Genomic DNA, 25598 nt, shown 5'->3' with positions numbered 1-25598 from the left:
TATCTCCATAACCCTTGGTTCCACAATCCTTGAGAGCTCTATCCAACTCTTTCTTAAATGAATCCAGAGACTGGGCCTCCACTGCCCTCTGGGGCAGAGCATTCCACACAGCCACCACTCTCTGGGTGAAGAAGTTTCTCCTCATCTCTGTCCTAAATGGTCTACCCCGTATTTTTAAGCTGTGTCCTCTGGTTCGGCACTCACCCATCAGCGGAAACATATTTCCTGTCTCCAGAGTGTCCAATCCTTTAATAATCTTATATGTCTCAATCAGATCCCCTCCCAGTCTTCTAAACTCAAGGGTATACAAGCCCAGTCACTTCAGTCTTTCAGTGTAAGGTAATCCCACCATTCCAGGAATTGACCTCGTGACCTACGCTGCACTCCCACAATAGCCAGAATGTCTTTCCTCAAATTTGGAGACCAGAACTGCACACAATACTCCAGGTGTGGTCTTACCAGGGCCTTTTACAGCTGCAGAAGAATCTCTTTGCTTCTATACTCAATTCCCCTTGTTATGAAGGCCAGCATGCTATTAGCCTTCTTCACTACCTGCTATACCTTCATTGACTGGTGTACAAGAACACCCAGATCTCTTTGTACTGCCCCTTTACCTAAATTGATTCCATTTAGGGAGTAATCTGCCTTCCTGTTCTTGCCACCAGAGTGGATAACCATACATTTATCCACATTAAACAATGGGGAAGCTCAAGGCGATACCATGTCAGAAGTAAGATGACACCAGTTTTTTCCTCCATTTTAAATCAATTTCCTGCCACTAAGTTTAAAAATCACACAACACAACATCGCTCCTTCATCAGGCGATAGTCGGTGATGCTCTGAAAGTTAGTGTGCTTCCAATTAAATCTGTTGGACTATAACCTGGTGTTGTGTGATTTTTAACGTTGTACACCCCAGTCCAATACCGGCATCTCCAAATCCTGCCCTAAGATTTTGAACTGAGAAATTCGCTGAAATTCTAGTTGCTGATCTGGATATGACTTATGTTAATTGTTTGAGGAAATGCAGCTTTCCGCTAACTTCCAAGAGTTAATTGAATGGAGGCGTGCAGTGAGAAAATATGGCCTTTAATGAGAATAAATTCCTTTTTGCTGGGGGGCAATTTATATTTTATAACTTCTAATGGATTGTATTCAGCCATGGTGGCTTTTAAGTTTAGATAATTGAAAATAGGTATACAAGCAGCAAGAAAATGGGTACCTTACAAACAAGACTGAGTGGTTTGCATTTGCATATCTCAGCAAAGTTAGCTTCAAGGGGTGTGTTAGCCTGTGCATTTAAAAAAAATGATTCTCAGTGTTATGTGTTGCTTATGAAACCATCCCTGTAGCCTGAAGTTTTAAGACTGCCTTCTAACCATGTGGTTCTTAAAATGCAGCTCCCTTCTCTCCCTTTTGTGACAAAACTATGGCTTTAAGAGGTGTACATTGTCTGGTTTATTATGAAGAAAGGTTGAGAGAGAGGTAGAGGGCAATCTATGCAGAGCCAGTAAAATAAGCAGCTTGTGAGGCCTGAAGTTTCTTTTAAACATTGGAACAATAGAAGCAGCCTGAATGGGTGGGGTCAGACTCCCACAGAACCAGAATTTCTAGTTTTAGTTTTTCAGTAGCAGTTGCTGGAGTCTTGAAGCTTCATGCTGAAGATGTTTTCCATCTTGGTTACAGCTAAAAGCTGGGCGATTCTCTTCTTGCTATTAGAATTGCATGTGAGACAATCTGTTTTACTGAATTTGCCTTTGCCAAGGGTATGTTTATAAGATGTTGCTATTATTGGAACAGTTACACTTCAGTAGTTAAAAGTTTTGTCAATCTTTTAAGTTTTCCAGTAGAGTTGAAGTTATTCCAATTTTATTTTGTTGTCTTTTATCTCTAGTATATAAAGTGTGTTTTGCTTAGAGACTGGTAGTTTGGCCAATCAAGTTTCATCCAGAATGCAATGCCTGGCACTTGCCTTTAAAATAAGGAAAAGTTAGAGTTTAGTTTTCTTAATATATTTTGAGGGTGTTTGGTCACATCCGCAACACTTTCATTTGATTCATTTGGGACGGCTGCTATCTCTTAGCTGGAAGATTGTGAATTCCAAGTGGATATAAGTACCTCAAGCAACATGAGACAGATGTGTTAAGTGCTCCCGTATTTCATACATAACAGAGACTAGAAATCTACAGTGAAAACAAAGTGTTGGAACATTTAGTGGATCAAGTAGCATAATTCTTCAACGTCATTGACCTGAAAGGTTAACTCCACCTCTCTGTCCACTGATGCTGCCTGGCTTGCAGAGTGTTCCAACACTTTCTGCTTTCACTTCAAAAATGCTAAATCAATTGTAAAGTGTTTGGAGGTGACCTGAGGCTTTGATGGATACTTTAAAACTGCATGTTGTTTAGCCTTTTCTCTGTTGCTGAAACAGGCAATGGTACCTGATTCATGTAGACTAAAGCAGTAACAGAGATGACACAATTGACCTTGATGTCCCTGGATTCCTTCTCCTGCTCCAGCCAGGTTTCCTCCTATTGGTCAGTCTTCATTGGGATGACAAGAAGTAGGTTGGTGAGGACAAGAGAGATGGGTGAGCAGAATGATGTAAGATGGCGGCAATGATCATACTCAAGATAAAGAAGAGTTTAGATTAAGGTTGAATTTTGAATGCATAGCAATCAGAATAAGACACCAAAACTATGGAAAAGATTTTATGCTACAAGATGGTGAAATGTGCTGAGGTGGGCAGCATTGAACAGGTTTAATATATGCTCCTAACGGCCTAACTCAGCCTGAATGAACACCCTCATATAGGAATGGATTTGAGGACTTGATCTTTGGCTCCTTCTCCCGGTATATGTGCAATATGGTGAGACTGCCATGGAATTTCAGAGAGGGCCAATTCTCCTTCCAACCAGTACACACTGCATCACTTCCAATTTCAAATATATCCTACAGGGAGATGGAGGTGCTGAATCCATCATCAGTTCCTGCAGACTCATACATTTTCCTGGGATTCCCGTTTCCATCATTTTTGCCAGTCACTTTTCCGTCTTTCCTACTTCAAAACATGGTACACAGAATATTTTCCAACTGGCCCACTTCCATTGCAACGATGGACTCTGAGGAATTTAGTCAGTGTCACCAAAGAATATGGTGAATTAGAAAATTCACCAACTGTGAGACCCTAAATAAAAACAGGAAGTGCTGGAGAAACTCAACAGGCTTAGCAACATGCCTGTGTTTCAAATAAAGAATAATAACAAAGTGCTGGGAATCTCAGCTTCTTTGGAGGCAGGGATAGTACTGAAATGTTTGAATGGGAGAAGACACAGCTATGTGTCCAGAATGAGCAAGAGTGAGAACTGCAGATGCTGGAACGCAGAGTTTAGGTCAGAGTGGTGCTGGAAAAGCACAGCAGGTCAGGCAGCATCCGAGGAGCAGGAAAATCGACATTTTGGGCAAAAGTCCTTTGAAGCGCTTTGGCCCGAAACATCGATTTTTCTGTTCCTCGGATGCTGCCTGACCTGCTGTGTTTTTCCAGCACCACTCCGATCTAAACTTTACGTGTCCAAAATGCATGTGCTTCATATTGTTGGCCATCGCCAGGGTACCCTCAGAAAAGAGAATTATGGTCCACAATTGAGCATATTGACAATTGGAATAGTTTAACTGATTAGTTGTTTGCAAAGTGAAGCAAATATCAAAGTCTCTCAAAGTCAATGTATTGTTAATTTAGTACTTTTCATTTGATAGCACCTGCTATCTTCTTTTTCAAAATAAAATTACTACACTATCACCCTTGCTGTAATATAATTTTGGTTTATTTCTGATGTGGCCACATTGGACGGGTAAATATTATAAAGTCCCATGCAAAGTGACATCATTATGTATTTTACACTTTTCTGTCCCCACTTCCTGCAGTGTGGCAGTTTCATAGCGCTCCCATTTTGTGCTGACTCATGTTGTATTATGTTAAGTAATTACGTGCAAGTGCTTAACACAATCTATCCAATTCCTTTATTATATTAAGTGAAGTGGTAGTTCATTTAAAGTAATGGCTACACTTTGAACAATTATAATTCTGTTTTGAACTGCTGTCAATTTGAAAATTACGTAATTGTCCATCTGTGCTGCTGTTACTTTTCAGTGATGTTAGAACTTTGCCTAGGAAGAGATTCTTGCTCCCACTCATTCTGCACTACTTCATTTCAGAATACAATCTGACAAGAGAAATAGTTTTTATTTTACTAGCTGGTGAATTGCTCCAATTTCTTCAGGCCGCTTGAGAATTGATGTGAGATATTTTTATGAGAAAGTTGTGGTGTACTTATTTGATGTACTTATACTTGTGTGCTGTATCTGCAGTATAATTTTAGGAATTCAACAACTGACAGACTCTAAATAAAATTAGGAAGTGCTGGAGAAAGTCAGAGGGTTTAGCAACATCTGTGGCCAGGAAAACAGTTAATGTTTCACTCTTCTCCAAATTGTCAGACTCCACCTTGGCAAACATATCATTTTGAATTTAGTACAAATTTAGTGTTTTTCCAGTGTTTTCATAGGTTAAGACTGATTGTCTGGGAGGGGGAAGTGCAGGCAATTTTTGTTTCAGGGTGCACCAAACTGTAAATACTCTTTCATTTAAATTGCATATAGTTTTACATTAGAGTTTGGAACAGAAATACCAAGATTTATTGATTTGAATTTAAATTCCACCAACCTTAGAGGAGCCACAAGGGGAGCAGGAAATGAGGCAGTGAGGATGGCAGATAACACAGAATGGGGTAGCTGAATTTTTAGAGCTGAAAATGTGTTGCTGGAAAAGCGCAGCAGGTCAGGCAGCATCCAAGGAGCAGGAGAATCGACGTTTCGGGCATAAGCCCTTCTTCAGGAATGAGGAAAGTGTGTCCAGCAAGCTAAGGTAAAAGGTAGGGAGGAGGGACTTGGGGGAGGGGCGTTGGGAATGCGATAGGTGGAGGGAGGTCAAGGTGAGGGTGATAGGCCGGAGTGGGGTGGGGGCGGAGAGGTCAGGAAGAAGATTGCAGGTTAGGAAGGCAGTGCTGAGTTCAAGGGATTTGACTGAGACAAGGTGGGGGGAGGGGAAATGAGGAAACTGGAGAAATCTGAGTTCATCCCTTGTGGTTGGAGGGTTCCCAGGCGGAAGAACATATTTCAGTGTTTTGTGCACAGATGTTTTTTGAGCCAACTGAGTTTTAGCTCCAATACACTTTTCACATAAATTAGGATTTTAAAAATGGTGTAAGCATGCCTAACATTGTAACAACTAATTAAGCAAATAACAGTGTTAATGTGACATTAGTTCTCCAACATAGAGTAAAATTACCTCCATTCTATTTTTGTCAATGTTCTGATTTAGATCAGAATGCAAAGTTTGTTCCTGATAACTCATACTATCATTCTGGTCAAATACAGTTCATTTCAGTTTAAGACTATTGTGAGTGAATGAACCCAGTGAATAGTGATACCCAGTGGTGACCTTTTGTAGGTGATTTGTAAGTATCCAAACCTTGCAGTTACAAGAGCAAGACTCTAAGCTTTTCAGTTACTCTTAAATCTTTCTGATAATGTTAAAACTTAATCAGCAACAACACACAGTAATGTGATCAAATTCATATTTTTCTAGATTAGGATTGGGATAAATTTGTCCTGGTTTACAAGTTGCTTTATTTTGAATGGTTCCTTGGAATACTGGCTTGCTTTTTCCTTCAGATGTTTTCCTATGATTGTATTTCAATTTTGCTTGTATCACTGCAGTAGTTAGATGGTGAAACAGTAGAATCATTTATCCTCTAACATTACATTACATTATGCAGAAAATGACCCTTGCAATCTAATAATGGCCTGCTGTGCATTATTTAAACGTTTGCACGCAAAGTATCACTTTGAATGCATAATTACATAAATAGAGATCTTCTCAAATTGAGTCCTGAAATGTATTCAGATTCATCAAGTTATAGGGTTAATTCAACATGTTCGATACTGCTCAGATATAACATTGTTATGCTCCTCTTACTTATAGCATGATCAACAACCTCATATTATATACAGATCTCCTGGATTTGAGATCCCTGTGGGATGTACCTCATCTGGTAAGGAATTTTTCTTAAACTATTTTCTGCTACAGGTATACATTAGTTGAGTTAGTGTCAAATGAGAGGGGACGAAATATAAATTGACCATTGTCATGTTTCACTCTGCTCCAGCTAGCATCAAGTTGTTACATTGCACAGCCCAACTCTGATTAAGAAGATTTTTTCAATTAGAGCATTGGGTGCAATTTGATAAAGGAAACTTGCAGTCAGAGAAATAGGTTGGTGCTGGAGGACGTGTTGTATAAAATAATGTTTTGGAAGGAATTTATGTTCAAATCATGTTGAATGCCACCATTTGTATTGAGATCTCTCAGTCTGTGAGTGTAGATAATGAGTTCTAGACTGTCTGGGGAGCAAATGTATTCAGTACAGCTCCTGACAGTCAAAATAACTGCCTGACTAGTAATGTGGTTGCTTTTGTTGCTTTCATAAACATCTTGTTGACCAAGAAGAATGTCTTTTCTGTGCTTATCCATGGCAGTGTCTCCTTTACAAATGATCACTAGATAGACCATACACACTTGGTGAGCTACCAAAAACAACCTTTCACTCTAAATGATGTTTGTTGCGGCTGTACAGGACATTGATTAGGCCACTGTTGGAATATTGCATGCAATTCTGGTCTCCTTCCTATTGGAAAGATGTTGTGAAACTTGAAAGGGTTCAGAAAAGATTTACAAGGATGTTGCCAGTGTTGGAGGATCTGAGCTACAGGGAGAGGATGAACAGGCTGGGGCTGTTTTCTCTGGAGCATCGGAAGCTGAGGGGTGACCTTATAGAGGTTTACAAAGTTATGAGGGGCATGGATAGGATAAATAGACAAAGTCTTTTCCCTAGGGTCAGGGAGTCCAGAACTAGAGGGCATAGGTTTAGGATGAGAGGGGAAAGATACAAAAGAGACCTAAGGGGCAACTTTTTCACGCAGAGGGTGGTACGTGTATGGAATGAGCTGCCAGAGGAAGTGGTGGAGGCTGGTACAATTGCAACATTGAAGAGGCATTTGGATGGGTATATGAATAGGAAGGGTTTGGAGGGATATGGGCCCGGCGCTGGCAGGTGCGAGTAGATTGGGTTGGGATTTCTGGTCGGCATGGACCGGTTGGACGGAAGGGTCTGTTTCCATGCTGTACATCTCTATGACTCTATGGCAGATATCAAAAGATACCCATAGTGGTGCCAGGACAATAACACATAGTGAGCTACAGTGTGGATTAAAATTCCTTGCAGAGACCTTCATCATGAGGAGATGATACAGCAAATGAAATTTGGAAGACAGATGTGTTTACCACTTTGAAAAGGATTGCCATTTTAAGAATACAGATCGTCAGCAGCTGAAATATGATAGCCAACAGAGAGAGAGAGACTACAGCAACTGTGGAATTAGCAACAGGACAAGCTTAGAACCCCAAAGACAAACCTTCAACAGCATTAGCAAAGGAGGCGTGGTGGGAATGAAGGGAAGAGTCCAGGCGTAAAATTTACTATTCCAAAGGGAAAGGGGGTAAGCTATGAATAAAATGCAAAGACTAGTCAGGAACGGCAGATAGTGAAAAAAGAGTTCCCTCTCTCTCACAGTGAGTGTCACTTCCAACAAGATTAGGCTCTATGAGGTGTGGCTGTAAAAAAAAAATCAATGAAAGGCCAGAAAATACATTTATATACGCTCTGTGGAATTGGGAAAACCTCTAAATATATTTAAGCATGCAAAGAGCACATTTAAATAAAGCTAATGAAAGATTCTAGTAGAAGAAGAAAAGTTAAGAGAGATTAAAGATTTAAAATGACTAAGTTACAATAATTAAACTGTATAACATTTATTTTTAGAAAGTTGCGTAGGAGAAAGCGTTTAAGTGTTTTAGACCATGCAGGCTAAGAAAATATTCTTTATGTACAGGAAGAAATGGGAAAAATAAAAATCGTGAAAATCCTGGAAAAGATAGGTAGTCACCGTTTTGATCAATAAAAATGAGGAAAATCCCTTAAAAAAAATGGTGAGGATACCGTATTATAAATTAACTGTGTTTAATAGTTGAAAGTAAATCATGACAAAACTTTTGGTTACAGAATTTAAAACTTAGTTAAAGAATTTAATAAATAATCATTGCTAAGCAGAATTTGAAAAGGCCAGCAACTAAAACATCATAGGAAGTTCTACAGTAATTGAACTTAAAACCGTACTGATGAATATAAGAATGTATGATTAACAAAGATTATAAGCAGCATTGAGGTGATTTATTGCCCATCCCCAGTTGTACTTGAGAAGGTGGTGGTGAGCTGCCTTCTTGCACCATTGCAGTCCATCTGCTATGGGCTAACCCACAATGCCCTTAGAGAGTGAATTCTAAGATTTTAACCTAGTGATTGTGAAGAGCAGAAATATATTTCCATGTCAGGATAATGAGTGGCTTGGAGGAGAACGTGAAGGTGGTGGTGTTCCCATATATCTGCTGCCCTTGTCCTTCTAGATAGAAGTGGTCATGGGCTTGGAAGGTGCTGTCTGAGGATTCTTGGTGAATTTCTGCACAACACCTTGTAGGTAGAACATATTGCTGTGACTCAGCATCAGTGGTGGAGGGAGTGGATGCTTGTGAATGCAGTGTCATGCACAAAATGAGCTGCTTTGTCATGGTTGGTGAAAAGCATCCTGACTGTTTTTGGGGCTGCACTCATCCAGACAAGTGGGAAATATCCCATCACACTCCTGACTTGTGCCTATCGATGATGGACAGACTTTGGGGAGTCAAGGGGTGAGTTACTCATCACAGTATTACTAGCCTTTGACCTGCTCTTGTTGACACTGTGTTTATGTGGTGAGTCCAGTTGAGCTTCTGGTCAATGACATCCTATAGATTTTAAGTTTGATACAAGACCAAGTGTTGCTCTCTTGTCAGACCAATTACCATGGCTGAAGAAATAGAAACTACAGCCTACAAAAATGAGACTACCAAACACAATAACAGTCAAGAAAATGGTACAAGTCACATTGCAACGCATGTAAGAGATTTGAAGATTTTTATGTTGTTTGTACTCAAAAACTTTTGAGCGTGACATCAAATTATCAAAAGAACTGGAGAACATGGACAACCCTAGCCCAGAGAACAACTGGTTCAGAAACAATGTTTTTGTTATTTATTTATTCACTCGTGGGAGGTGGGCATCACTGGCTAGACGAGCATTCATTGCTCAACACTGGTTGCCTTTGAGAAGATGGTGGTGAGCTGTGGTCCGTGTGCTTGTAGGTAGATCCACAATGCCCTTAAGGGGAGAATTCCAGGAATTTCGACCAGCAACAGTATAGAACATAGAACAATACAGTGCAAAACAGGCCCTTTGGCCCTCGATGTTGCGCCGACCTGCGATCTAATCTAAGCTCATCCCCCTCCACTATCCCATCATCATCCATGTGCTTATCCAAGGATTGTATAAATCTCTCTAATGTGGCTGACTTAACTACATTGGCAGGCAGGGCATTCCATGCCCTTACCACTCTCTGCATACCTTCCTCCTAATATCTTAAAATGACGACCCCTCGTGCCAGTCAATCCTGCCCTGGGGAAAAGTCTCTGGCTATTGACTCTATCCAAGTCCCTCATTACCTTGTATACCTCAATCAGATCACCTCTCTTCCTTCTCTCCAGAGGGAAAAGTCTGAGCTTAGTCAACATCTCTTCGTAAGACAAGCCCTCCAGTCCAGGCAGCATCCTGGTAAACCTCCTTTGCACCCTTTGCACCCTCTCCAAAGAAGGCTTCCAGGTGGAAGTGTTCGTGGAGTCGCTAGTGGAATTCTCCATTGGGCTTCCTAGACTCATAGCACAGCCCAAACAGAAGAAAAACTCCACTGAGATTACTCCGAATTAATATAGAGCTGTTTAATATTGTTAACATGGGGGACATTGGAGACTTCATAGGGCTGATGGAAATGTACAATTCTCTGTGTTCTAAAACAGTCAGTGCCTGTAACAGAAATAGCCTCAAGTGTGCAGTGATCTCTTAGTAACAAGGTAGGGAGTCTAAACAATCTACTTCAGCAGTCAAGCCATCACAGAGGGCACCTGAAGATATCCAGCTTGATCAGTAACTGAGGGGAACAAACTTTAATAAATGTCATGAGATTCCATGCCCACAGATTCAGGATACTCTCAAGAGCATTTAGAATATTGTGAAACAGAGACTACTTCTTCCAATTACATATTTCCCAGTCAAAAATCTAATCTGCTACAAAGTATAAAATGCTTGTTTCATGGAGCAGCCATCTCCCTTGATGGACATTCGTGAGTTTAAGGGTCCCCCGATGATGTAATGGGTCAACTACCTCGGTTCACAGGGAAGAGTTCAACCTTGGGTGACTGTCTCTGTGGAGTTTGCATGGTCTGCCTGGGTTTTCTCAGGCTGCTCCGGTTTCATAGAATTCCTACAATGTGGAAACAGGCCATTGGGTCCAGCAATTCCAAACCGACCGCCCCCAAAGTGTAACCCATCCAGACCCCATTCTCCTACTACTCTACGTTTACCCCTGACTAATGCTCCTAACCTACACATCCCTGAACACTATGGGCACTTCAGCGTGGCCAGTTCACCTAACCTACACATTTTTGGACTGTGGGAGGAAACCAGAGCACCTGGAGGAAACCCATGCAGACACTGGGAGAATGTGCAAACTCCACACAGACAGTCGCCAGAGGCTGGAATTGAACCCGGGTCCCTGTGAGGCAGCAGTGCCAACCACTGAGCCACCATGTGGCCCCACAGTTCTCCCACTGTCCTCAGATGTGCAGGTTATGTGGATTGGCTGTGCAAGTGTTCAGGGATGTTTAGGTTAGGAGTATTAACCAGGGGAAATGTAGGGTGATGTGGACAGGGTTAGGGGATGGTTTGGAGGGTTGGTGTGGGCTTGTTGGGCTGAATGGCCTATTTCAACACTGTGGCGATTCTATGAAGAGTTTCTGTGCAAAGGAAACTTAGAAGATTGAGGATCCTCCAGATCAGCAAATGAATCAGCACCAAAGTCCACAAGAAATTATATCCTCTGCAAAGGATAACTCAGAGACAAAGATCCTCCAGAAGTGATCAGAACCAAGCTCAACAGTCCTCAAGGTGAGGACGTACTGATTTTCCAAGTCTGAACAGTCTTCAATATTCTGAGGTTGGAGGCTGGGGATTGAGATAGGATAGTAGTAAATGTTATATGTACTTGTGTTCAATAGGTTAACTATGGGGAAAATAGCTGGAGGAGACATTGTATAATGTAATGGTTCTGAATGAGTGAATGTTCCTGCTACACTGAGCACCACCCACACAGTTTGTCCATGGAGACAGTAAGCTGTACACTAGCCTTCGGGGGACAGCTGTATTTGTATGGCTCTCCAGAGTCTGAATAATTGTGCCTGAAGAGTAATGCAGTTGTTCTTACTACTGTCATGCTGACGAGAAGCAATGCCTCTTCCGGTGGGAATTTTCTGATGGTGTATCCGTGACTTGCATGTACCAAAGCAGGGGGTGGACCTTCTCGATCCTAGGTCACTGTGAACCAATCTGCCAGCGCTCAAGTCATACAGTCATTGAGATGTACAGCATGGAAACAGACCCTTAGGTCCAACCTGTCCGTGCCGACCAGATATCCCAACCCAATCTAGTCCCACCTGCCAGCACCCGGTCCACATCCCTCCAAACCCTTCCTATTCATATACCCATCCAAATGCTTCTTAAATGTTGCAATTGTACCAGCCTCCACCTCTTCCTCTGGCAGCTCATTCCATACAAGTACCACCCTCTGTGTAAAAAAGTTGTCCCTTGGGTCTCTTTTATATCTTTCCCCTCTCACCCTAAACCTATGCCCTCTAGTTCTGGACTCCCCGACCCCAGGGAAAAGATTTTGCCTATTTATCCTATCCATGCCCCTAGGACCTTACCATAAAGTGTATAAGTCCTGCTAAGATTTGCTTTCCCAAAATGTAGCACCTCTCATTTATCTGAATTAAACTCCATCTGCCACTTCTCAGCCCACTGGCCCATCTGGGCAAGATCCTGTTGTAATCTGAGGTAACCCTCTTTGATGTCCACTACACCTCCAATTTTGGTGTCATCTGCAAACTTACTAACTGTACCTCTTATGCTCACATCTAAATCATTTATGTAAATGATGAAAAGTAGTGGACCCAGCACCAATCCTTGTGGCACTTCACTGGTCACAGGCCTCCAGTCTGAAAAACAACCCTCCACCACCACCCTCTGTCTTCTACCTTTGAGCCAGTTCTGTATCCAAGTGGCTAGTTCTTCCTGTATTCCGTGAGATCTAACTTTGCTAATCAGTCTCCCATGGGGAACCTTGTCGAACACCTCACTGAAGTGCATATAGATCACATCTACCACTCTGCCCTCATCAATCCTCTTTGTTACTTCTTCAAAAAAACTCAATCACGTTGGTGAGACATGATTTCCCATGCCATGTTGACTATCCCTAATCAGTCCTTGCCTTTCCAAATACATGTACATCCTGTCCCTCAGGATTCCCTCCAACAATTTGCCCACCATTGAGGTCAGGCTCACCAGTCTATAGTCCCCTGGCCTGTCCTCACCCCCCCTTAAACAGTTGCACCACGTTAGCCAACCTCCAGTCTTCCAGCACCTCACCTGTGACTATCGATGATACTAATATCTCAGCAAGAGGCCCAACAATCACTTCTCTAGCTTCCCACAGAGTTTTAGGGTACACCTGATGAGGTCCTGGGGATTTATCCACCTTTAATCATTTCAAGACATCCAGCACTACCTCCTCTGTAATCTGGACATTTTTCAAGGTGTCACCATCTATTTAACTACAGTCTATATCTTCCAGAAAATCACAACACAGCAGTGGCAATTAATTTCCAATCACTCATTAGGTTAGATCTTTGTGTTAATTCTAAAATGGGCCAGGAGACCTTTTTTTTTACTTCCATTCAATCAAAACAAAATATTGAATTGCTGTCATCCTTTTCACACAATTTCACAAATTTAGAGTGGTCCCTATTATGTTTACCTCAACAAACATATTTTGATCATTGAAAATACTTCCAACTATTGTTGCTAAATGTGTGAGTAATTTAATCCTTTGGAGACTCTTGTGTTTCTCAACATTAAAATTTTCAGATGTGAAATTTTCTTCAAACAGACAAGGAAGTGATGGATGAAAGGAGAAAATTCTGTGCAGAAAGAACATATTAAAAAAAAATAATTAACTGCTGCACTAAATTATTGGTCCAATATATACAAAGCATTATGATTAAGTGCAGTCAGTACTTTGCTCGTCAGAACCAAGACTGCTGTGCTTGCTAATTCTTTTACTTTCCACTGTCTGTATGAGGAACCCATCCATTTCTGAAATATTATGTCTATATTACACAGAGCGACCATATTTTTACATATTCTTTCACTGTGTGTCTTCTTAGGGTGCTTTACTGATGCCAACATGCAACAGAACTCTCCTCCAGAAGTTCCAAGGACACGAACCAAACGACAGGTGATTGTAAAGTCTTCACAGTCAATTAACGAGGAGATGGTGGTGGATTCACCTGTTGTGACAACTGGAAACAGAAATCACCAATGGTTTAGTTGAGAAGAGAGTTGAACTCAGAACCGAGTTTTAATTTCTCTCCTGGCAAGCATTTTCCATTCAAACCAGCCACCACAACACGCAGCGTTTTTTTTCCAGTTTGTGAAATCTTCTAAACCAGGAGAATTTTGGATTAGAAATCTTTAGGTGGTTAGAATTGAATAGGTACACCCCATCAGAATTACGTAAAGCTCATACAATTCCTCTCAGAGTCTGACAGTAAAATTGTCAGTACAGTTCAAGGAAGAGAATCTGGATTGTGCCAGTTGATTAGAAATTTCAGGTTGAGATAGGGGTATACTTTTGCTAGGCCTGAATCTTTGTAATGGATAGTGTTAAGAAAATTGTGGAATCTTTGTTTTAATGTTTGTGTTAAAATCTTTCTAACTGATTACAGCTTTGTTTGTATACACTCACTCTATTGTTAAAGAACATCATGTGAATGTGATTCAGTAAGTAACCACCTGGTTAACTGAGTAAACTAAAAAAGGAGGACCTATAAAACCAGATTGTTTTTCTTGGATCTATCTCATCTAGGAATAGAATCATCTGGGATTATAGCACTAATGGCTAACTACTAGAACAATTCCCCAAAACGCTGAGCATCAAATTTGGAATTGTAAGCACATGCCTACCCAGATACCATCCTAATTTTTGACTGAGTTTCATGAAAGGGGAATTATGTTTAAATTTATTATTTTTATGGAATTCTACAGGAATTAGTTCTGAGGCCTCAATTGTTTACAGTCTATTTGTGAGGAAGAAGGAGGTGGCCAGTCTGCAAAGGTCTATGGATAGGTTGTGATTCAGCAGATGGAATGTACAATGTGGGAAATTCTGAATGTATCTGAATTGACAGATAGAATAGAACAGCAATATATTTAAATAGAGGGAGTTTACAGAACAAGAGGAATCTGGATGTCTTGCTGTCTGAATCTCTCAAAGTTGGTTTGCAGATGCAGCAAGTGATTCACAAGGCAAGTTGAATTTTTAAGTTCATTTCCAGGGGAATGGAGTGTAAAAGTAGGGAAATTTTACTGATCTGTACTTGATGAGACCAGACTACTGTGCACAGTTTTGATCTCCTTATTTCAAAACTGAAAAACAGCTCAGTGAAGGTTCTCTTGACTCGGTCCTCAATTGAGAAGTCATGGTGGAGGATTGTGTCCAGTTCTAGTTGCCCAGTTATAGGAAGAATATTATTAATCTGGAGAGGGTTCAGAAGAGACTTACCATGATGTTGCCAGGTATGAAAGGTTTGAGTTATAAAGAAAGGCTGGATAGGCTAGGACCTTTTTTTTACTGGTGCATAGGAGGTTGAGCGGTGACCTTACAGAGGTTCATAAAGTCATGAGGGGTATAGATAAGGTTAATGGTGGGTGTCTTATCCCTAGGGTAGGGAATTTCAACACCAGGAGGCATGTTTTTAAGATGAAGAAGTTTTTTAAAAAGACACAAGAGGCAAATGTTATACACAGAGGGTGGTTCGCATGTAGAATGAACTTCCAGAGGAAGTGATGGATGTGGGCACAGTTACAACATTTAAAAGACACATATATTAATACATGAATAGGGGTCTGGAGGGATGTGGGCCAGGAGTAGGCAGGTGGGACTAGTCTAGTTTGGGATTATGTTCAACATGGACTGGTTGGGCCAAAGAGTCTGTTTCTGTGCTGTATGAATCTATGACCTATTCCTGGATGAGCAAGAGGTTTGTACAGATGTTCTGATAGTGTTATTGGATTGGGAAATGCAGAGGCCGAGGCTAATGATGTAGGGATAAAGGTTCAAATCCTACCACAACAAGAGGTGGAACTTAAATTCACTTTATACCTGTGATTTATAAAGTTCACCTCAGATGGGGTGCCATTACTCTATCATCAATTATCACACAAGTCACCTGGCCTCTACACCTAAGCCTCCATGTGACTCCAGACCCAATGAGGTTGACTCTTAAGTGTCCTGTACAATGACAAAACAAGCCACTCAGTTCAAGAGCAATTAACAATGGCCAACATATGCCAGCGTTGCCTGAGATGCCCACATCCCATGGTAGAAAGGAGGAAAAACAGTTGAACAGTTTGGGCTTTAACACTTGGATTTTTGGGTAGCTAAACTGGATGCTGAGAGAATGTTTGTCCTTAACGGAGAGGCAAGGAGAAGGGGGACAACTTTAGAATTAAAGATCGAAATTTTTAAGACTGAGAAAGATTTTTTTCTGAGTTGTTAATCTGTGGGATTCTCTTCCCCAGAAAACATGGATTTATTGAGGCTCAGTTAGATTATAAGAAGTCAGGTGTGGCGGAAGCTGCAGGAACAGGGTGGTGAGGGTGAGCAGGGTATCTCGAGCAGTTGTCCAGGATCTCCAACAGCAGGTGGCATCATGAGTTGGTTGCAGAGAATGGGCATCAAGCTGGGCTTTTGGAGTAATTAAATGGACTCTTTCTGGAAGAAAGTGTGTCATTGGAGGAATGAGGACTCTTGGAGAAAAGGATCAGATAGACAAGGGATTTCCTCAAGCAGATATAACCCATAAAAGGACCATGTCTTCCTTGTTTCCAAGGACATTTTCTCACCACTCCCCCACCCAACCTTTGAAAGACATTCACGCTGTCTCTCAATCTTACTGAGTTCCCAGTGGAGCCTTACCTGCAGGAACCTAATCCCTTTCGTACAGATGGTTTTCTCGCAAATTCACTCTCCAGTTTTGTATTTTAATCAGTTGTAGCACTCTTTGTTATTAAATCAGAATATTGTGACAAAATGCAGTGAGTTTTCACACACTCCATAGCTGCCCAAGTGAACTGGGCTCATCTTACCTCATGATGTCAGTCTTCATCTTGTTAGAAGATTTCTGCCTCTGCAGGTTATTATTGATGAATTCCTTTGGTTTTCTTGACCATCTTATGAAGTAATAGACAGGCTTTAATATTTCAAATGTCTTTTGATCTCTTCCATTTGTAGGTACATCGAGGCCCTCATACTGTTCTGAGAGAAACCAAGTATATTGAGCTGATGTTGGTCAATGACTACACCCTGGTACGTTAACCATGTTTAATTTTAAATTGATTTGTCAAATACTGTTGCAGTTTTCATAACATTTGCAGACTGACTTCAGATGATAATTGCCCTAGTTGAGGTTTAAATCGATCCCTCTTCATATTGGAGCTAAATTAGGAATTTTCTTTTGTTGAGAAAGTGGCTGTTTGAAAACAAAATGACATGGAAAGTGCAACAGATAACAATAGCAGATAGCCCTTGATAGAATCATTTGACCAATTTCCACTACTTCAAAAGTAGCAATAACCAACCAATGTGTAAATTAATCAAAGGAATGTCACATAAATTCTTTTAGATTCCAGTCACTATTATTAACAAAGGCTATTTTCCAACCCCCTAATGTGTTGATCAAGTCTGTATTGATATTCTCTGCTAATCCCATTGTTTTATAAGTTCATACAGGTCTTGAAATCTGATTGTTTAGAAATAAATCCACACTTCAAAATATAATAATTTTAGAATGTTATAAGTAACCAATGTTAGAATTAAGCTAATAGCTTCAATTTGAAGAAGCACATGGGGATAGAATTTTATTGCGGGCAATGAAAAGTGTCCCTCACCAAGTTTCTGTTCAAACTGATTTTAATATCGGTAAATACAAAATCTGTCATGAAACAACAAAATCAGTCAGAATTTCAGCTCGGAATCTAAAAAGGCTTATAATATAATATTCCTTATGTATTTAAGAATGGAAAACATGGTATTGGTAAAGTTTGACATCAGATGAATTGGTTAAATATTTAAATTACTGTGTTTGTCAGAGAGAATTTTCTCTCCATTAAATAAGGCACCTGAACCACTGATTTTTATTTTAATGCTGAGCATTTATCTCTTAGTCAGAAATCAAGGGTCTTAATGTTTTTTAAAAAAAGGAAATTGATAATAAAATAATACCCACATCTTGTATAGTGATTTATTCTGCCTGTTTTGCTTGAATTTTACATGCACTGAAATTCAGTCTTTGTGCTCAACAGTTCACAAAGCGACACTACTCTGCTTCACTTACAAGCAATTTTGCCAAATCAGTTGTGAATCTTGCCGATGCTGTAAGTACTTCTGTAAGAATCACTGTCCTCCTGTGTAATAAATGTCAACTACAATGTTTTAAAAGGGCAACACTGTTGCTCTGTTGTTCACTCTAGAATAGGGATTGCTATCGGATCGTGAACGAGACAGTTTCTGAGCCCTTTTTGTTAATTTACCCCTTTGCCTGGTGATGTGGAGCCATCAAATTTTAAACTCAGGGTTTTAGTCAGTTTCTATTAGCACCAATTCAAATTAACTCAATCTGTGATCTCGTGCAGTGATCTGTTTGCATTCATTTTGCAGCACATCTTTTTAATTTGGCAAGAAGGAATACCGTGTCGATTTGTATATCTCAGTGTGTCAGTCCTTCAGAAATATTAGATGATATCACCTTTTCTCTGGTCAATAGAGATCATTTGATTAGTCACTCAATGTGAAGATGATTCGGAATCCAAATGTGGTAAATTGCATATCTAATTATGTAAAAAGAATTAATAATGGACACTGTCTTTTGGCAAATAATCTCATGCTCACATGGTGTAGGTGTATACTTGGTAAAATAATAAGATGAGAAATACTTTATCTCTGGTTTCTGAATGTTTACAACTGGTGCTTATGCTACATGCAAAATAATTTACTTGGGTCCCATCTTCAAAGATTGGTAAACAGTGTTGACCAGCACCAAAACAATAATAACATCAGAATATTGTTCCTTATTATCCTAGAGTTGTGCAGAGGAGAAAGTCACCAGGTTCTTGCACCTGATCTCAGGCCTCTTTGTGCAAAGCATCACATATGTGCTGTGTATATAAGTAACATGTAGGGTAAAATCAAGCTTAGACTGACTGTATATCAGTGTAGGGTGTCTTCTTTGACATGATGCTTATGAGCATCCAAATTAAGAAGCCATTCAATCCCTTGAGCCTGCTCTGCCATTCTGGTTTTTTCTTATTGTATACTCAAATATGAATTCCTGCCTATCACTGACAATCATTCTCTATCCCTTACTTAGCGAAACCTATCTATTCTGCCTGAAAGATATTCACGGATTCTCCTTCTACCGTCTTTTCAAGACGAGAGTTCCAAAGACTTGAGGGGAAAAAAAAAATCACCTCACCTTGGTTCCCCTGATTTTTCAACAGTTGGGCCATAAGAAGAAACATTGACATTTATTCTTGTCAAAATCCTCAAAGTTTTATATGTTTCAATCAGGTCACCTCTTACTGTCCTGAACTCCATGGCATATTAGCCCCTAATGTGTCCAGCCTTTCTTTATAAGGTACCCTCTCCTTCCAGGTATTAATTTGATAAACCTTCCCTGAGTTGTATCCAGTATATTTATATCCTTGATTAAATAAGGCAACCAACACTGTGTGCAGTGCTCTAGATGCATTATCATCAATGTTCTGTATAACTGAAACTCTGTCTCTCTATTTTTGTTTTAAATACCCCTCGCAATAAATTGTAACATTCTATTAACTTTCTTAATTACTTGCTTTACCTGCATACTGATCTTTTGTGATTTCTGCACAGAGTTCCCTCTGCAACTCTGCACTCAATGATCTCTTCCCATTTAGCCATTTTTAGTGTTCTTCCTGCTGAAACAGGGAATTTGTGACAGACAAAATTGACTTGAATTGTGTACTGCATGACCTGTCCCACCTGCCAATCTCCCTTCCCACCTATCCACTCCAACCTCCCCTCTGACCTATCACCTTCATCCCCACCCCCATTCACCTATTGTACTCTTTGCTACCTTCTCCCCTCCCCCATTTATCTCTCCACCCTGGAGGCTTCCTGCCTCTATTCCTGATGAAGGGCTTTTGCCCAAAATGTTGACTTTCCTGCTTTCGGGTGCTGCCTGACCTGCTGCTTTTCCAGCACCACTCTGATCTAAACTCTGGTTTCCAGCATCTGCAGTCCTCACTATTGCCTTGCATTGTACTCTGTTTGCACCATCTTTGCCCACTCACTCACCCTGCCCATAAAATAGGTTCTGGACCATGAGACTGCTCTCAGATTAGACACAAGGTGATTTAACCTAAGGGTCATCATACCTTAGGCAAGCAGAAAGATTGAGAAGGAGATATTTTCATGCTAACCTCAGGCAGTACCCTGCATTCAATCCAGCTGTCCAGCCAACTAAACCAACTGACCCCCATATCCTTTGTGCAGGACCATTGTGTCCTTTTCACAACTTAATTTGTGTTTCACCAAGTTTCATAACTTCACTTTCCATCCCCTCATCTAAATCATTAGTAAAACTTGTAAACAGTTGAGGTCCCTGCAACGATCTCAATGACACAGCACTTGTTACATGCTAGGCAAAAGTGAGGACTGCAGATGCTAGAGATTAGAGATGGAATGTGGTGCTGGAAAAGCACAGCAGGTCAGGCAGCATCTGAGAAGCAGGAGAATTGACGTTTCAAGCAAAATGATGAAGGATTTATGCCTGAAGCGTCAATTCTTCTGCTCCTCGGATGCCACCTGACCTGCTGTGCTTTTCCAGCACCACACTCTCAACTTATTACATGTTGCCAACCTGAAAAAGACCCATTGATACCTACTTCCTGTTAGCAAGCCAATCTTCTATCTATGTCATCCCTACACCCATGAGCTTTCACAATAACCTTTGACGTGGTACCGTATCAAATGTCTTCTGGAAATCTGAGCACAGTACATCCCCACATGTATTTTCGCTTCAAATAAAGCCAGTCAGTTGGTCAAGTATGATTTCGTTTTAACAAAAACATGTTGACTCTAGCTGATTACCTTGAAGCTACTTAAATGCTTGCTATAACCTCTTTGCTAAATAGCTTCTAACATTTTCCCAAATATTAGGCTAACTGGCCTGTAGACTTTTGCTTCCTGCCCTTGCCCTTTTGGCAAAGAAGAGTTGTATTTGCCATCTTCCAAACCACTGGGATCACCTCGGAATCCGCTCTCTCACTAACCATTTCTCTTCAGGCTGTTAAATGAAATCCATCAGAACCCAGGCATTTGTCAACCTGCAACACTAACAATTTACTCAGTGCCACCTCTCTGCTGATCCTCCTGAGTTCCTACATCCCTTCCAATTCCTGATTTATTGTTGCTCCTGGAATGTTACTTGCGTCCTCTACAGTGAAATCTGAGGCAAAATACCCAACTCACCTGCCATTTCCTTATTTTTAATTCTTTATGTTAAGATTTTAAAGGACAGTCAGTCTGTATGGCATTAAATTCTGTCTTGTCTCCAGAGAGGATCAGACAAACTTCTGAAAGTCATGCCGTGATGGATACCCACTATACGAGATCACAGTGTAAGCAGAAGTACATACTGAAGTTTCCTTTTTAGTGAGTTGGTCAACCAAGTAAAAGTGCCAAAACAAAGGAAGATTTAAGTCAGATGCTGAGGCTGTTTTGTTTAAAATAGGTCATGGAATGTTGGTGATACTGGTGAAGCAGATTTCTGTACCTCCTTATCGGAGTCATTACAAAAAGTCGCATCAGGTGATGAAAAGTGTGTAACTGAGTAAAGTTAAAACAATGGGCAAGATGGCTAAAATTTGCAAATTGTTACGGTCAAGACTAGTTTGGTAAATAAATTCCTCTCTTTTCACTCCTGGCATTGATATGACAGAGTGTTGATTTTGTTTTCTTTTACATGTGCTTCTATAAATCCAGTTTGTGTTTAATCCGATGTGAAGTTATGAAGCACAAAGCCAAACAGATACCTTAAAAATGCAAGAGTTTGTTCTATTCTAAACTCGCTCAGTCAGAACTATAAATATTATTAGAAATGTAAAACCCACTCTGAATTCTGCAAAACATATGCCAATCGATTACATATTCCAATTTTGATCTTGAAGTTTCCATTGTGGCTGAGCTGGCTGTTCTCCTCAAGACGATCTCTTTATATTACAATGGCATTTGACATTCCACTGATTTTGAAATTCTCTATCTCTGTAATATATTCCAACTTGTCACAGTGGATGTGTGTATGAGAGAGGGAGAAAACATCCTACAATGGCTTCTCATAGGAAGGTGTTTTGATGTGTGAGTACTGGCTGTTCACCCTCAATGGAGACAATCCATTTTTAACATTCCACTTTCCCCAGATAACCTTTGACACAAATTAATGGTTTCAATCCTTCTCTTTGCGTAATAGCTATCAGAAGATGGTCTTTGTTCCAGCTATACCTGTAGTACAGAAGTCTCATTCCCAGACACATTTGAAGTTTGGCCTGTTAGCTATATGTTCCAGATGATGATTTCAATATCCAAGTATTAACACTTGGAACACCTTTTGGATGTAGGGTAAACAGCCGCAGCCATGCTATTCAGATATTTCTATATAAGTTTTTGTAAGCTCAACTGTTGTCAGGTCAGGTGACTTTGACAGTCATTTTAAAGTGCCCCAGATCTTTTTAACTCTTTCCTTTCCAACCAAAGTTCAAGGTTTTTGAGTTAGTCAATGCGATTCAAGAATTAATGGTCTGTATTTATACCAGCATGACAAAATGGAGAGGAGAATCTGTTTTGGCAAGTATTGGTTTAACATGTTGCTGATATTTTTCCTGAGAGAGAAATGTTCAGTCCGAACCATACTAAAGAAAGGTTATGTTAGAAGCCTTGGGCCACCCCTGGGATACCATAGCCCCCTCCAAACGTTGGTCCATAACTCTAAATATGCATGAGCATTAATCATACATTCAAAATATATTTCTATTTCTAACAGGAGATTTATAACTGCAATCATCGATATTTGGTTTGTGATGTTTTCATTTTGTGCTTTAGATATTCAAAGAACAATTGAATACACGGGTTGTGTTGGTTGCTATGGAAACTTGGGCATCTGGAGACAAAATAGATATCAATGAAAATCCACTGGTGACGCTGAGAGATTTCATGAAGTACCGACGAAGCTCTGTCAGAGAAAACAGTGACGCCTTTCACATGCTTTCGTAAGATGACTCTGGTTTTGTAGGTTTGCATAATTTTATAAAGAAGAAAGAAAGTACATCACAAAGTTCTTACATTGAATGTATTTTTGAAATTTGGTGTTTCTCTTTGAAGTTCGTCTTCTGTTGACAAAAAAAATCTTGTTTGTTAAACTTTAATGAAAAATTACTGCTATTTGATGACATTATCAGCCTTGATTGCTTATTTCCAAATAGGTAGCATTAGGACTAACTTGTTAACTATTTTTGCACGTTGTATCCAAAGTTTACATTGCCTTGGATCCCATCAGGTTTTACTTTCTAAGTTTCCTTTGAGGTACTTTATCGGAGACCTTACTGAAGTCAATGTAGACTACATCTTCTGCACTACCCTGTCCTATTTACAGTACAAACCTCTGGAAACAGATCAACTTTAGCATTCACTGTGTGCCAGCTGGAACCTTAACAAGCATCCTCTACGTTCTTTGGGTTTTGCAGAGTAAAATCCTTTTACTTTAAATCTCTACATCCCAAGCTCTTTCTCTATAAGAATGGGGGTCAGCAGCTGTGCCTGACATAACAAGGTATGAACATTCAGTTTAATGATCAAATTTATGAATTCACTAGAATTTATTAAGAAAGATTTTATAATGAGTTATCAAAAAAAGACGACAAACATTTCTTCTTGTTCTTCAAGGCCCAGGATTATTTGAATGCTTCCAGCAGAAGCCATGGTAAATAGTGCCAACAAGTACTTTGAGTTTCCGATTCTTATCCCTAACGTTGAGGATTTTCTCATCCCTTAGTAGGAAATAATCTGAGTTTCACCCTTTCATTGGCATCAGGTAATTGTGATCTGGTGTCACCTCACCTCTGGAACTACATTCATGTAGTCAAAAAAAATGTCAGATTCTATTTTCTTAAACCTCAGAAGTTACATTTCATTGTGTGAACAAATGATCTAAACTTTTAGATATAGAATAGTTGTGCAATTATTGGTATCAATATTGAAGATAATTAAGAAAAAGTGTTCCTAACAGAATTTCAGGATGTCCTTTTAAGTTGTGGATGTTTTGTCCGACAAATGCATTTGAGAGATCACGACAGTCATTAAACTATTTTTTAAAAAGTGTCAAACTCCGTTTCAGCCATTGGGTTCAATTTCTTTTTACTTATTTCTTTGAAGCTGATAAAAAAGCCTTGCACCTATTGTAGTCGACCAGACAAATTGAAGCTAGACTGTTTGGCATCTTTAGCGCAATTTAAGCCAGGGAGATCAGTATTTTAAAATCAGCTGCCTTAACTGTCAAGCATCTCACTAGGAGATATTCAAACTAAACTACGTAGAAAGATAGCCGAGACAAATCCTAAGCTGTTACATCAAACTAACATAGAATTTGTGTGGAGCCCCAGGAGCTGGGGCAGATACTAAAAGAGCATTTTGCATCAGTATTTACTGTGAAAAAGGAGATGGAAGATATAGAATGTAGGGAAATAGATGGTGGCATCTTGAAAAATGTCCATATTACAGATGAGGAAGTGCTGGATGTCTTGAAATACATAAAAGTGGATAAATCCCCAGGACCTGATCAGGTGTGTCCTAGAACTCTGTGGGAAGCTAGAGAAGTGATTGCTGGGCCTGGAAAGGCAAGGACTGATCAGGGATAGTCATAATGGCTTTATGCTTGAGAAATCATGTCTCACAAACTTGATTGAGTTTTTGAAAGAAGTAACAAAGAGGATTGATGAGGGCAGAGTGGTAGATGTAATCTATATGAACTTCAGTAAGGCATTCGACAAGGTTCCCCATGGGAGACTGGTGAGCACGGTTAACTATCATGGAATGTAGGGAGAACTCGCCATTGGGATACAGAACTGGCTGAAAGGTAGAAGACAGAGGGTGATGGTGGAGGGTTGTTTTTCAGACTGGAGGTCTGTGACCAGTGGAGTGCCACAAGGATCGGTGCTGGGTCCACTACTTTTCATCATTTACATAAATGATTTGGATGTGAGCATAAGAGGTATAGTTAGTAAGTTTGCAGATGACACCAAAATTGGAGGTGTAGTGGACAGTGAAGAAAGTTAGCTCAGATTACAGCAGGATCTTGCCAGATGGACCAATGGGCTGAGAAGTAGCAGAAGGAGTTTAATTCAGATAAATGTGAAGTGCTGGTAAGGTAATGGTAAGGTCCTAGGGAATGTTGCTGAATAAAGAGACCTTGGAATGCAGGTTCATACTCCTTGAAAGTGGAGTCACAGGTAGTTAGGATAATGAAGAAGGCGTTTGGTATGCTATCATTTATTGATCAGAGTATTGGGTACAGGAGTTGGGAGGTCATGTTGTGGCTGTACAGGTCATTGGTTAGGCCACTTTTGGAATATTGCATGCAATTCTGGTCACCTTCCTATCGGAAAGATGTTGTGAAACTTGAAAGAGTTCAGAAAAGATTTACAAGGATGTTGCCAGGGTTGGAGGATTTGTGCTGTAGGGAGGTTGAATAGACTGGGGCTGTTTTCCCTGGATGTCGGAGGCTGAGGGGTGACTTTACAGAGGTTTATAAAATTATGAGGGGCATGGATAGAATAAATAGACAAAGTCTTTTCCCTGGGGTGGGGGAGTCCAGAACTAGAGGGCATAGATTTAGGGTGAGAGGGGAAAGATATAAAAGAGACCTAAGGGGCAACTTTTTAATGCAGAGGGTGGTATGTGTATGGAATGAGCTGCCAGAGGAAGTAGTGAAGGCTGGTACAATTGCAACATTTAAAAGGCATCTGGATGGGTATATGAATAGGAAGGGTTTGGAGGGATATGAGCGAGGTGCTGACAGGTGGGACTAGATTGGGTTGGAATATCTGGTCAGCATGGACAGGTTGGAGCAAAGGG

The 25598-nt window shown here is 40.3% G+C and overlaps 1 protein-coding gene across 7 annotated transcripts in view; it reads left to right on the top strand.

Annotated features, from left to right (window-relative positions):
* Window positions 1–25598, top strand: part of LOC140465874 (disintegrin and metalloproteinase domain-containing protein 11-like) — a 173555-nt gene that overhangs the window by 67051 nt on the left and 80906 nt on the right. For all 7 annotated transcript variants that reach the window (XR_011955175.1, XR_011955176.1, XM_072561755.1 and 4 more), the window contains 5 exons: window positions 6043–6112; window positions 13543–13613; window positions 16671–16745; window positions 17741–17812; window positions 22572–22738. Coding sequence is in view for 5 of the 7 variants with exons in the window: in XM_072561755.1 (XP_072417856.1) it covers window positions 6043–6112; window positions 13543–13613; window positions 16671–16745; window positions 17741–17812; window positions 22572–22738 (455 nt within the window). In the remaining 2 variants the exon portion in view is untranslated. The remainder of the gene's footprint in view (window positions 1–6042; window positions 6113–13542; window positions 13614–16670; window positions 16746–17740; window positions 17813–22571; window positions 22739–25598) is intronic.

Source organism: Chiloscyllium punctatum, chromosome 42 (assembly GCF_047496795.1).
Source record: "Chiloscyllium punctatum isolate Juve2018m chromosome 42, sChiPun1.3, whole genome shotgun sequence".
In the NCBI taxonomy this organism is placed as follows: Eukaryota; Metazoa; Chordata; class Chondrichthyes; order Orectolobiformes; family Hemiscylliidae; genus Chiloscyllium; species Chiloscyllium punctatum.
This window is presented reverse-complemented; position numbering and strand designations above follow the sequence as displayed.